The sequence below is a fragment of the Panthera leo genome, chromosome E2, assembly GCF_018350215.1.
Source record: "Panthera leo isolate Ple1 chromosome E2, P.leo_Ple1_pat1.1, whole genome shotgun sequence".
Lineage (NCBI taxonomy): Eukaryota > Metazoa > Chordata > Mammalia > Carnivora > Felidae > Panthera > Panthera leo.
This window is the reverse complement of record NC_056693.1, coordinates 11833049-11845996: the sequence shown is the minus strand read 5'-3', so window position 1 is coordinate 11845996 and position 12948 is coordinate 11833049. Positions and strand designations below refer to the sequence as shown.

General features: G+C 58.5%; 1 protein-coding gene across 12 annotated transcripts; it reads left to right on the top strand.

The window, feature by feature from the left end:
* The first annotated feature begins 766 nt into the window (after positions 1-766).
* CEACAM16 (CEA cell adhesion molecule 16, tectorial membrane component) lies at positions 767-11872 on the top strand. Of its 12 annotated transcripts, none has more exons than XM_042920019.1 (10): positions 1188-1672; positions 1879-2014; positions 3481-3593; positions 3812-3982; positions 5207-5551; positions 5873-6148; positions 7164-7442; positions 8195-8255; positions 9591-9917; positions 11650-11872. In XM_042920019.1, the coding sequence occupies exons 4-10, from the start codon at positions 3946-3948 to the stop codon at positions 11732-11734; spliced, it is 1410 nt and encodes a 469-aa protein (XP_042775953.1). In that variant the 5' UTR covers positions 1188-1672; positions 1879-2014; positions 3481-3593; positions 3812-3945; the 3' UTR covers positions 11735-11872. The 12 variants fall into 12 exon arrangements, with proteins under 12 accessions (XP_042775948.1, XP_042775946.1, XP_042775953.1 ...); XM_042920021.1 differs by lacking the exon at positions 8195-8255 and adding an exon at positions 11458-11533 and having other exon boundaries at positions 11650-11738; XM_042920020.1 differs by lacking the exon at positions 11650-11872 and adding an exon at positions 11458-11529.
* The last annotated feature ends 1076 nt before the right edge of the window (positions 11873-12948 follow it).

Below are 12948 nucleotides of genomic sequence, written 5' to 3'. Positions count from 1 at the left end.
GGCAAAACGCCCGGGTACCTTTTACTCATAGCTCATCTCGGTTCAGAGAAGTTAGTGGCCCGTGGCCACCGTACGGGACACAGCTGGACTACCGCAGTCACCTCCTCAGCCCCTCCCAGCCCCGCCGCCACCCCCTCCACGCCAGTCTGTTACCCGCACGCAGCCAGAAGTTTCTACAAACACCTAAGTGTCAAGCCCCCATCCGTTCTCTGCTCAAAGCCCTTCCATGGCTCCAGCGTCAGAGCAAAAGCCAAAATCCGCCGGCGGCCCGTGAGGCCTGCCAGATCCGCCCCTGTTCCTTCAGCGGCCCCCTCACTCTTCCTCACGCTCCTGCCTCAGGACCTTGGCACTGCTGTGCCCGCTGCCCGGAATGCTCTTCCCCTGGATTCAGCACGGCTCCCTTATTCAGTCTCTACTCCAGGGTCGCCTCCTACAACGTCTTCTCACTGCCCGACATAAGGCAGCGCCCAGGCCCCCTCCACTCCCTCCCCTGCTTTCTTTTTCCCCATGGCATTATCCCCACCTGATACAAAGCTCTGTGTGGTTGTGTTTATTCACCTACTGATTATCTCGCCAGACAGAAAGAAGGTCAGTTCTCCGAGGCAGGGACTTTTGTCTACTCGTGCCCATAACCTCCTGCCTAGCCCGGCGCCTAACACACAGTAGGTGCTCGAGAAACGTCAGCTCTCACTTGAACCGAGGATCCAGGCTCGTGTCCGGGAGCACCAGCGGAGGGGCGGGGAGGTGGGGAATGGGGCGGATCCGGAAAGGCAAGGACAGCAGACGCTGTGAGTGGTCGGGAGCCATGGCAGAGTCTGGACAAAAGCCTGGACCTGTCCCAGTACTTTCAGAGCCATGGCCTCCTCCTGCTCCTCAACCAGATAGCGAATCGCCAGACACCCAGGCCTCCCTGTCATCCGCCCCTGGTGTCTACTTCCACAAGCGCTCTGCGCCCCACCCTGTGCTGTCCGGCAATGGGGACACGGTGGTGACCACAACGACCCAGGTCCTGCCCTCCCAGGACTCACAGTCCAGATGGGGAGACAGGCCCACCCCCCGACTGTGAGCAGCCAGGGCGGTCAGGGTGCTCTTAACCACCCCCCCACCCCCCCGAGAGTCCAGGAGGGCTTTCCGGAGGAGGAGGAGGAGTTGGGCAAGCAATGAAACAGAGCAGAGGGAAGCGGGGATGTGCTGGGCCGGGAGGGCAGAAGGGAGGCGGAATAACCAGAGCACAGAGTTCCCGGGAGGAAGGGGTGTCCGAGAGGCCAGTCGAGCCGGCAGGGGCCAGGCCATGCAGGGCCCCACGGGCCATGCCAAGGAGCTGGGCTTTCTCCCAAGGGCGCCGGGGAGTAACGCAGGTTCTGAGCACCATGGAAGGAGGGAGGGCGAGACCAGGGCCAGAAACCTGGGAGGACGTGGGAGGGGGCAGCCAGACAAAGGGCAGGAGGGGTGCCTGGACCAGGGCAGGGGCCCCAGGGAGGGAGAGAAAGGCACACGTGGGAGAGAGATTTAAGAGGCAGGGGCCACAGGATGTGGCGTGCTGGTGGGGAAGCGTCGGGGACAGAGGCCTGGGTCTCTCTGTCCCAGTGACGGGTGGACAGTGTCACCAACCCCTTTGATAAGAGGACGAGGAGCAGAAGCAGGCCTGATGCCAAGGTCGGTCCGGGACAAGGTGAGCGAGCGGCGCCCAGGGACAGCTCGGGGGAGGCGTCCTGAATGACTCTGAGACGCGGTCCCAGGGCTCAGGGGAGAGGCCTGGGTCAGGACAGAGAAGGGTGAGGTGAGGCTGCAGGCGGGGGGGGGTGTGGGGGGGGTGGGAGGGAGGGCGGGGGAGAGAAGGCGCCAGTGCACCCACACTTCTCGCAACCCCTCCATCAGAGCCCCGCCCTGCAAGGGTAGCTCAGGACACGGTGCCCGAGGAGCAAACTGGGACAGCTGAGCCACAGGGACGGCCCCCTGCCCGGAGGCAGGCCACTGGGGCCCGAGAAGGGCCGGGGACCCAAAAGCCATCGAGGTATCAGTAATAACACATCTGTCGACAACACCCTTTCCCCAGATCCCCCGCCCCCCCGCCCCGCATCGCCAACGTCACCTTTCCAGAGATGACCTTCCCTGATCCCCTCCCCCACCCCCAACTGAAAAATCGCAAACCCCCCTTCCTGGCTTTATTTTTGCCCCAACCGCACTTATGTCCATCCGACACGGGACGGTTTGTATTGTATTTGTTTACCCCCGAGGGGGCAGGGAATTTATCTACTTGCGCTTAGAACGGTGCCCGGCAGGCAGGAGATGCCCTTCCAATATTTGTTGAATCAATGAGTGGTTTCTTGGCCTTTTGCCCTGTGCTGGGCATCATCGCAACCATTTCACGCCGGTTTACTCACTTAATCTTTACAACGGCCCTACGAGGTGGGGACTGTCATTGTTCCCATTTCACAGATGAGGAAACTGAGGCCCAGCGGGGCAGACTCTATAACTTGCTCAGGGTCGTGGAGGCTCAGGGTCCAGCGCCTGCCCTTTTAATAATGGTGACACCAGGGGCGCCTGGGTGGCGCAGTCAGTTAAGCGTCCGACTTCAGCCAGGTCACGATCTCGCGGTCCGTGAGTTCGAGCCCCGCGTCAGGCTCTGGGCTGATGGCTCGGAGCCTGGAGCCTGTTTCCGATTCTGTGTCTCCCTCTCTCTCTGCCCCTCCCCCGTTCATGCTCTGTCTCTCTCTGTCCCAAAAATAAATAAAAAACGTTGAAAAAAACAATTTAATAATGGTGACACCAGCCAGACCTTGTGTTGGGGGCCCAGTTCCACCAGGTGCTGGTTCAAGTCCCGACAGGGAGCGTCACGCTAATTGTGCTCAACAAAACTGAGGAGGGCCTACACCATCCCTGTTTCTTTTCTTCCTAATGTTTACTTATTTTTGAGAGAGACAGACAGAGCATGAGCAGGGGAGGGACGCAGAGAGAGGGAGACGCAGAATCCGAAGCAGGCTCCGGGCTCTGAGCTGAGAGCACGGAGGCCGACGCGGGGCTCGAACTCACCAACCGCGAGATCATGACCCGAGCCGAGGTCGGATGCTCGACCGACCGAGCCACCCAGGCACCCACCAACCGTGTCTTGCAGAGCAGCTCATGGAGACTCGGCAAGGGACTGCCTCCGGCCCCACTTCGGGGAAGTGCAGAGCCAGGGTCAAAACAGGGCCCTCTCTGGCCCCAGAGGCTCCGCAGACACATCAGACAGACACGGGAAAGAAGGCCTCAGAAGGAAAGACAGAATGCGCGCTTCTCACCCTGTGCAGGAAGCCAGTCGGCAGCACGGCCCCAAAGAAAGCGCGTGGCCGCCGAGCCTCCTTCCCTCGGGGTGGCTTTGGAGACAGGGCAGGGTTCGAACTCCCTCTCGCTGCAGGGACTTGGGCAAGTTAGAGCCCGTGCCTGGCGCCTCAGTTTCCCCATCTGCAAATGGGGGTTCTAACAGTGCCCACCTCACAGGAAGTCCCCTGAAAAGATACCGGAAGGTCACCCACAGCGCAGAGGCTGGAAAACGGCAGTCGCTGCTGATCGGCTTTATTCTTTGGTGACCCCCAAGTTCACCAGGGCCCGGGGTAAGAACTGCCCTAAAATCTTCCCCCGCCCTCCTCCTCCCTGGCGACCTGGTTCTCCTCCTGGTACCAAACCCGGGCCCGGGCCCTCGGCACAAGGAGGTTAGGCAGCGCCCCAGGAGGCCCGGCCGGGTCGTGACCCCTGGCCGGTGCCTGCCACACCCGCTCTGGTACCCAAACGGGGCCCCAGATCCTCGGTGACTCGATCCCTCCAAATTCAGGTGATCTCCCCCGGCTCCAAATCACCGAACCCTCCCAGGTCCCGCGCCAGACGGAGCCAGGTCCCAACCAGGAAGGGCCTCGGAGCATCGGGACGCCAACGCCGCCGTCTTCGAGTCCGGGTTGGGGGCGAAAGATGGCGCTGACGGGGTGCAGCTGGCTCTTCCTCAGCGGTGAGCGACAACGGTGCCCCCCACAACCGCAGGCCCCGGGGAGGGGGGGCCTCGGGGAAGGGCAGGGACCCCGGTCCGGGAGAGGCAAGGTGCGAGCCAGAAGTCCAGCGTGCTGGATAGGGAGGGCCCGGTCTGCTCCTCCAAGAGGCCCCGGCCAGGGCCAGCCACCCAGAGAAGTCTGCAGGGTGGACCTCAGAGATTTTTCTAAGATCGGGGTGTGAGGCTAAAGCAGGGGGGGGGGGGGTCACTGACCCACCCTCGCTCGCGTGGCAAACCCTGACTGAGCTATAAAAGCGTGGCCGGGGTGAGCCCTGACCCCCGGCTCTGCCTCTCCCTGAGGACGTGGCTTTGGGCAGTCACCTTCCCTTTCTCAGCCTCAGTTTCCTCATCTGTGAAATGGGCTAAACTCCCAGGGTCGTCCGAAGGTCACAATAAGCAGCGTTCACTAGCATTTACTCTAAATGTTTTCTGGGTGTTAACAGCCACCCTAGAAAGGAGGTCCGCTCAGGACCCCCCTCTTCATAGGCGAGAAACCCGAGGCTCGGAGAGGGGAAGCCGCTGGCTGGGCTCAGCCTGCCAGTGGTGGCAGGGCTGAGTGCTAGACCCAGAGCCCTCACCCCTCGCCAGGATGTGTCAGCCTGGAAAGTACCAGAAACCGGGGCCAGGCGTGCAAGCACTTCTTCCCCCAGAACCCACCACGGCCGCCCCTTCTGGGCAACCACACACACACAATTCAAACCCAAGCAGCCCTGACCAGCTAGTCGGGTTTGGGGCTTATCTCCTGGGTTGGAGGGAAAAGGGTGGAGTCAATTCGTCCCGCCCCTACTTTCTGCTGCGGTCAGACCTGCCGAGGCAGAGGAAGAGCACCGGACTGAGAGTCCGGGCCCAGGGCCTAGACGAGCCAGCCTGATTGTGCAAGCCGGGGTTTGGTGACTGTCACAGCAGGAAAACCCTCTGGGCCCCCAGGAAATCCAAAGTTCTTGCAGGCCGAGCACGTGCTAGGAGCTTGTGCTCAAGGCTTTGGGCCAGACCCCAGGCAGAGCCCATCGAATTCAATCCTCAGTCCCACCGCAGGACTGAGACCCTACACCTGGCTCACACTGATTAGGCGCTTGTGGTATACCAGGGACACGCGTGCCAGGAGATCACCACGTCTCCTCCTCCACTGAGTGGGGGCAGTGGCCACGGCGGCCTCACCCGCCCCCTCCGGCTCCTCTTCCTCAGCCGCCTTCCTGAGCGCGGGGGCCGAAATCTCTATCACCCCCGAGCCTGCCCAGCCAGCCGAGGGGGACAACGTCACACTGACCGTCCACGGGCTTTCGGGGGAAGTGCTTGCCTACAACTGGTACGCGGGGCCCACGCTCAGCCTGACGTACCTGGTGGCCAGCTACATCGTGAGCACGGGCGACGAGACCCCTGGCCCGGCCCACACGGGACGGGAGGCTGTGCGCCCCGACGGCGGCCTGGACATCCGGGGCGCCCTGCCCGGGCACTCGGGCACCTACATCCTGCAGACCCTCAACAGGCAGCTCCAGACGGACGTGGGCTACGGACACGTGCAGGTCTATGGTGAGACGCCCCGCCCCCCTCGGCCTCCCCTGTACCACGGCCAGCCTTCCCACGTGCGTCCCGGTCCCTCTGATAAAAATTAAAATGAAAATAAGTTAAAATGGAAAACCGTTAAAAAAAAAAAAAAAAGACAAAATAACATTAAAATGCTCGCCTCCTTCAGGATGGCTTCCAGGACTGCCGCCTGTCCCATTCTTTGCCCCTCTGGCTGGGGGTTACAGAGACGCCCCCAGGATCCACCCATGCCCCTTGCCTAGAGCGGGGGTGGCCGGGGGAGCAGGCAGTGCCCGGCCCCCTCCCCCTCTGTCTCTTGCCCCACAGAGATCCTGGCCCAGCCTGTGGTCACGGCCAACAACACGGCACTGGTCGAGCGCCGAGACACCCTGCGCCTGGCGTGCAGCAGCCCCAGCCCCGCTGAGGTCCGCTGGTTCTTCAACGGCGAAGCCCTGCCCATCGCCATCCGCCTCGGCCAGTCCCCCGACGGCCGGGTACTGACCCGGCATGGCGTCCGCAGAGAGGAGGCGGGAGCCTACCAGTGTGAGGTCTGGAACCCGGTCAGTGTCAGCCGCAGCGAGCCCGTCAACCTGACCGTGTACTGTGAGTCCTCCTGGCCCCGCTAGAGATGCCCTGCGCCCAAACCTCATAGATGGGGAAACCGAGGCCAGGAGAGGGTGCCCAAGGGCTCACACAGTGAGTCAGTAGGTGAGCTGGGGTGAGGCACCAAGGATCCCTTTCTAAGGGATGCACTTGACCCATGTCCTAAGGACTAAAAACCACCCTCGAAACGGACCAATCCTTCAGTTTGAAGCAATACACGCAGGGAAGAGACACAGGGCTGGTTGGTTGTGAAATGCAGGTGGGAAGTGAGTGGCGGGTGGGAGGGGAGACCAAAGAAGGAAACACAACCAAAGCATGGAGTCATTCCCAGGGGCAGCAGATATGCAGTGTGGAATCCGGGGGAAATAAATCACAGAGGTACGCAAGGGCCGCCGATGTAGAAACACTTAGAGCCTAGAATCCTACGACCAGAGAATTCTGGATTTAAGAAGCACTGAATTCTAGACTCTGAGAATCCTAGAAACTCTAGAAGCAGAGATTCTTAGAATCTTAGAATCTAATTCTAAAATCTTAGAGGCACCCAATCCTAGAATTTTAGAAACATAGACTTCTAGAATCTTAGAATCCTAGAACCTAGAAGCATTGACTAGAAACATTGACTCTTGGAGCCCTAGAATTCTAGACTCTTAGAATGGCTTATGAGAAACTGATAGACCGATAGTCTAGTCGTCGTCGTCTTCTTCTTCTTCATCTTCTTCTTCTTCTTCTCTTTTTTTTAATGGAGCCATAGACTTCAAAAATATCTTGAAATTTTGTCTGGCCCAACATCCTCTTTCTACAGATGAGAAAACAGGTCCCCTGAAAGGGGAAAGTGATTCTCGAGATCCTAGAGCAAGTTAGAGATGTGTGTGGGATCCGAAAAAGCCAGAGCTTTCTCCCTCCGCTAGGCCCACACACTCCCAGAGGCCCAGCATGGTGGAGAGGAAGCCAGGGTGCCCATCTCTACTCCCCTGTCGCTCTACTGCCCCGTCTCTCTCCCTCCCGCCCCCCACAGATGGCCCAGAACGCGTGGCCATCCTCCAAGATTCCACCACCCGCACGGGCTGTACCATCAAACTGGACTTCAACACGTCCCTCACCCTGTGGTGCGTGTCCCAGTCCTGCCCAGAGCCCGAGTATGTGTGGGCCTTCAACGGGCGGGCCCTCAAGAACGGGCAAGACCACCTCAACATCACTAGCATGACGGCGGCCCAGGAGGGCACGTACACGTGTATTGCTAAGAACCCCAAGACCCTGCTTTCCGGATCCGCCTCGGTGGTGGTCAAGCTCTCCGGTGAGTCGCCCCCAGCCTGACCACCACCCCCTCCCCATGGAGGCCCAGTTGGACTATGAAGGTTTGGCCCCTCCACCAACAGTTACCGCACCATGTGCCCAGGAGATCACTGGAGAGTTAAGAGATTCCCAGCCCATTCTTTGGCCAAGTCACAAAGTGGCATATCGGGTGGACCCCCTCTTCATCCGGAGACGGTCCATGCCTTGTCGCCTGGAAAACAAACAACGAATCAGACTCTTCCTTGAGAGTCCTCAGTGTGTACCTGTCCACATCGGGCAGTGGCAGGGCGGGAAAACGTTCAGACGTCCCTTCCTGTGAGTGCCCCTGTTCTAAATTCAGCCGGTCACAGATGCTTTGGGGCTGACCCATTCTCTCCACACAGACAGGTGAACTTCTGTGCGGCCAACTGGGTTACCCAGTTATCTGGCCCACACACACACGCGCACACACACACACACACACACACGGAAAGTCACAGCCGACTGATGGCAAGTGGAAAAACACAGCCAGGGAAGCATTGTCTTGCCTCTGTCCCTAAACAACCTGGGGGCTGGGGGTAATGCAGACACAGCTGGTGTTTTCAGAGCTATCAGGATCCTCAGGGGACACTTTCTCATCCCCTGGGGACGGTGGCTTTGAACACTGAGGCCTCCTTAATTCTGCCTTGGTTCCTTCCCAAGTGGCCACCATGCCCCCAGGGACGGTGGGAACAGTCCTTCCCTCCCTCCCTCCTCCCTCCCTCCTCCTAACAGGCTGGGTCTCATCCAAAGGGTGGATACTCTTTCACCCAAAGCAGAAATGGCATCCCCAAAGGTAAGTGTACCTCCTGCCCCGCCCCACCTGGGGCCTTGGTAGCTGGTCTTGGCCAGAGACAGGGAGATGTACCAGATGACCCCAGGTGCCGCCCCAAGCCCTGCCTGTGCAGGCCAAGATGGGGGGTGCCCAAGGGTGCAGGTATGTGCAGGGAGTGGGTACAGCACCCCCGAGGGCCTCCCGAACTGTCAGCAACCCCGTGGCAAGTGCCAGGGAGAGACAGAGGAAAGGGAGACTCTATCCTGATCCCCATCTGGGGGAGACTCTGATGTGATGGAGGAGACATGGTCTCTGCTCTTGGAGAGATGATCCTGGAATAGGGAAGCATGACTTCCTTATTCGAGGAGCTGCCAGTCAGAGAGAAGAGGCAATGTCTCACACTCCATGGACTTTAAGCAATGATGGAGGAGACATGACACCCGCCCTCAATGAGCTTCCAGTCAGATGGAGGAGACAGTCAGTTCACACTTGGGGAGACTTTGTATTCTGATGGGAGAGATGTGGTCTTAAGGAGACATGGTCCTTTTTTTTTTTTTTTTTTTGAGAATTCCTAGTCTGATGGGGGAGACATAGTTCCCACCTTTGGGTTACTCCCAATCTGATGGGGGAGTAAAGCCTCCCCCTACTTTCTAGGAATTTCCAGTCTGATGGGGTAGACATACCCCCATCCAGCTTCTGGGGTCCCCAGCCTGATTGGAGAGACCCAGCCCAATAATCTGGAATTTCGAATCTGATGGGAGAGACATGGCCTCCCACCCTCTGGAATCTTTCAATTTGATAAGAGACTATGGCCCCCACATCCTGAGGTCTCTTGGTTTGACAAAAGAGATACAACCTGGGGTACACAACTCCCAACTATCTGAGGCGGAGACAGGGCCCCCATGTTCTGAGAATTTCCAGTCTGATAGGGGAGACATGCCCCCCCCCATATTCTAGAATTTCCAATCTGATAGGGGAGACATGGCCCCTATATTTTGAGAATTTCCAATCTGATGGAGGAGACATGGTTTGACTCTCTAGGGTCTTCTAGTTAAGCGGGAGAGATATCCCCCCGAGGGCTGGAAATTCTTAGTCTAATGCGGGAGAGACGGCCCCCACCCTTGGGGTCCCCCAATCTCCTGAGGGAAGACAGAGCTCCCTGGCAGGCATTGTCGGGACACAAAACCCACCTCCACGGCCACACAAGTCAGCTCCTTCCTCTGTCTCCTTCCCCGGGGCCCCCGCACGGGGCGGCACCATCGGTTGCGGGGGAGGCAGGGGCACAGGGGTGGGAGGGGGATGCCACGCCAGGTGCAGGCCCGGTGACCCAGCCCCCCCCCCCCACTCTCTCTTCAGCCGCAGCGGTCGTCATGACGATTGTGCCCGTGCCCGCCAGGCCGATGGAGGGCCAGGATGTGACGCTGACCGTCCAGGGCTACCCCAAGGACCTGCTGGTCTACGCCTGGTACCGCGGGCCTGCCTCGGAGCCCGGCCGGCTGCTCAGCCAACTGCCGTCAGGCAACTGGATCGCAGGCCCCGCGCACACAGGCCGGGAGGTGGGCTTCGCAAACTGCTCACTGCTGGTGCAGAAGCTGAACCTCACGGATGCCGGCCGCTACACCCTCAAGACCGTCACGTTGCAGGGCAAGACCGAGACCCTGGAAGTAGAGCTGCAGGTGGCCCGTGAGTGTGTCAGAGGGGGCAGAGGGTGTATCTTTGCAGACAGACGCTCCCAAAGCGGGGCTTTGTCTCCTCCAGAGGGGGGAGGGAAGCACGGACGAAGGGTGGATCTGTGTCCCCAACAGACTGAAAGAAGGGGCTCCCTCTCCTCCCTCTGACTTGGGGATCTCCAAATGGAGTTTTTGGCCTCTTCTGTCAAACCGACAGCCTAGACTAGGGGTAGATAGGCCTCCTGCATCGAACTGAAGGCTACCAAAGGGGGATTCCACGCCTCCTCTCTCATATAAGAAGTACACCAGACTGAAGGTCTCAAGAAAGGAGGCACAGTCTGAGCGTAGGGCACCCTTTTTCCTGCAGGTGGGTAGACCTATTGCCTCTGCTACTTTATTGGGAAAGTGGGTTAATGATGGGAGTGTACCTCCCCCATCAGACTGGATGTATAGTACGAGGGTGGATCGTAACTCCCTCTTTAGACTGGGAGATCCTAGACAGTTGGCATCATGTCTCGGCCTTTGCATTAGGGTAAGAGTGAGGACAGAATTTCTACCATCAGAGGGGGACATTTTTCTCTCAAAGTGAAATAGGAAAAATCTCCTCCGTTAGGATAGAGGCTTCTAGGTGATGGGAATTTTGTCTCCTCCCTCAGACTGGGAATTCCCAGTGGTCAGGAGCCATGTCTCTTCCATCAGTCCGGGAATTCCCAGATGTTGAAGACCATGTCTTGCCCATCATAGTAGGGACTCCCAGAGTCAGGGACCATGTCTCCTCCATCAGACTGGGAGCTCCCAGAAACAGGGACCAGGTCTCCTCCATCAGACTGGAAGTTCTCGGAGTCAATGAACCATGTCTCCCACATCAGACTCGGAGCTCCCAGGGTTAAAGACCATGTCTCCTCCATCAGACTGGGAGCTCCCAGAAACAGGGACCAGGTCTCCTCCATCAGACTGGTAGTTCTCGGAGTCAATGAACCATGTCTCCCACATCAGACTGGGAGCTCCCAGAGTTAAAGACCATGTCTCCTCCATCAGACTGGGAGCTCCCAGAGTTAGGGACCATGTCTCCTCCATCAGACTGGGGGCTCCCAGAGCCAAGGACCATGTCTCCTCCATCAGACTGGGAGCTCCCAGAGGCAGGGACCATATCTCCTCCATCAGACTGGGAGCTCCCAGAGTCAGGGACCAGGACCATCCCCATCAGCCTAGACATCCCCAGAGGTCCAAGAGGCCATGTCCCTGAGGCAGGCTTCATCCCATTAGACCAGGAGCTCTCAGACACTGGGAACTTGGTCATTCTCCAGTCTGGAGCCTCCTCTCCCCCATCAGACCAGGCATTTTTGGAAGCCCTGAGTCAGGGATGGCATCTCCCAGCTCAGATGTGAACTTTCTGGGGTCAGGAAATCAGTCACTGCCAGGCACCGCTTCCTTCATCAAACCCTGGTCCTGGGTCAGTGCTGGAGGTAGAATGCTCTTCGATGGCAGCAGGCCACCCCCCCCCAACCCATGAAGCCTCGGAAATCCTTTTCACCCTGTCTCTCTTCTCACAGTCAACCTCCCTCCCCTGCATGAGGACCAACGCCACCTTCCTGAACCTGAACCTGGCACAGGCTGAGCGTGGGGAGGGTGGGGCCGCGGGAGGCTGGGGGTGGGCAGGGGAGCAGGAGGGGTGGGGGCACCGGGAGCTCGTCCTCTACCTCCCTGACAGCCTCTTCCACCCTTCTGCCCCCTCCCCTCCTCAGCCCTGGAGTAGCAGCGCAGCTGTGGCTGTGGGGACCTCCGGAGAGAAGAGCTCTTCACACTGTCCTCCCCTTCTCCTCCTCCTGATTGGAGGACCACTTGTTCCCAGGGAGGATGCCGGACTGACCACGGTCGGCTGTTCTCCTGCTTCCGCGCTAGAGCTAGAACTGACCGGGCCCTACTTCTTCGCTGAGTTGTCGGACAGCCACAGAGGCCATAAATGTCCTGGTTAACACATGCATGTGTCAGCCTCTCCTTCTCTGACCGTCAACCCTGCCATCTCCTGGTGACCACACTTGCCTCCTTTCCTACCCGAGGTTATTCTCAGTGTGGATGCACGCGTGCACAGGGATGCCTAATGGACAGTGCTGAGTCCCTCCTGCTCAGTGTCAAGGCCTCGGGCTCTTCCCACGTCTCCCCAGGTTATATCTGACGGTCCTGCTTCCCAATGGGCCAAAGACTGCCCCTTCCTGGGACACCAAACACCGGGGTTCTGTGGGACACAGCCCTCCCCTATGCTGCAACTCACTCCCCCTGGGCCCTGAAGCGAGGCTGCTCATGCCAGGACAGGGAATGACCAAATTCCCTGGGGGGCATGAGGGATGCCTTCTATTTAACCAAAGATGCTCCCTTGTGGCCTTCATTGTCCTGGGATTGTCCCCCACCCCATGTCTGTCTCAAACATCACCTGCACAACCCTAAAAATATCTCCCTCCTCCTCTAAATGCAAATGGAGTAGGGGTGGGGGTGAGGGGTAGAGAGTGAGGGATTGGAAGAGAGTGTCTTCTAACACCTGCGACTACTAGGACCAGAGCCACAGGCCCCACTCAGCCAAGATGTCCCGAGAGAGAGAGAGAGAGAGAGAGAGAGAGAGAGAGAGAGAGAGACTCTCAGTGTTGGTCAGAAGTGGTGATCACAGACTCAGGGTAGCAAGAGAGGTTTGGGCAGGGATAGAAAGGCCTAGTAGAGAGATTTCCTAGAAAGCTTCAAGACAGAGACTTTCTGGGGATGGCCACGTTGAGATGGGATGGCGGGTGGGGAACGCACACCACAGTGAGGGTTATAAAATCTGGATTATGATCCTCCATTTGCCATGGATTCATTAGACTCTCAGTCTGTCCATCAGCAAAAAACGTGTGGGCTTGGGGCAGGCTAGAATTTTTTCAAACCATTTTATTAGCCTCAGAGCCCTTTCCTCAAATGCAAGCTTACATGGTAGGCCAATATAGGATTCAAAATAGTAATGCGATAAAAGTAGGTACAGCCCTCTCTCCCCCAAAGTTTATTTACACCTAGAAAAT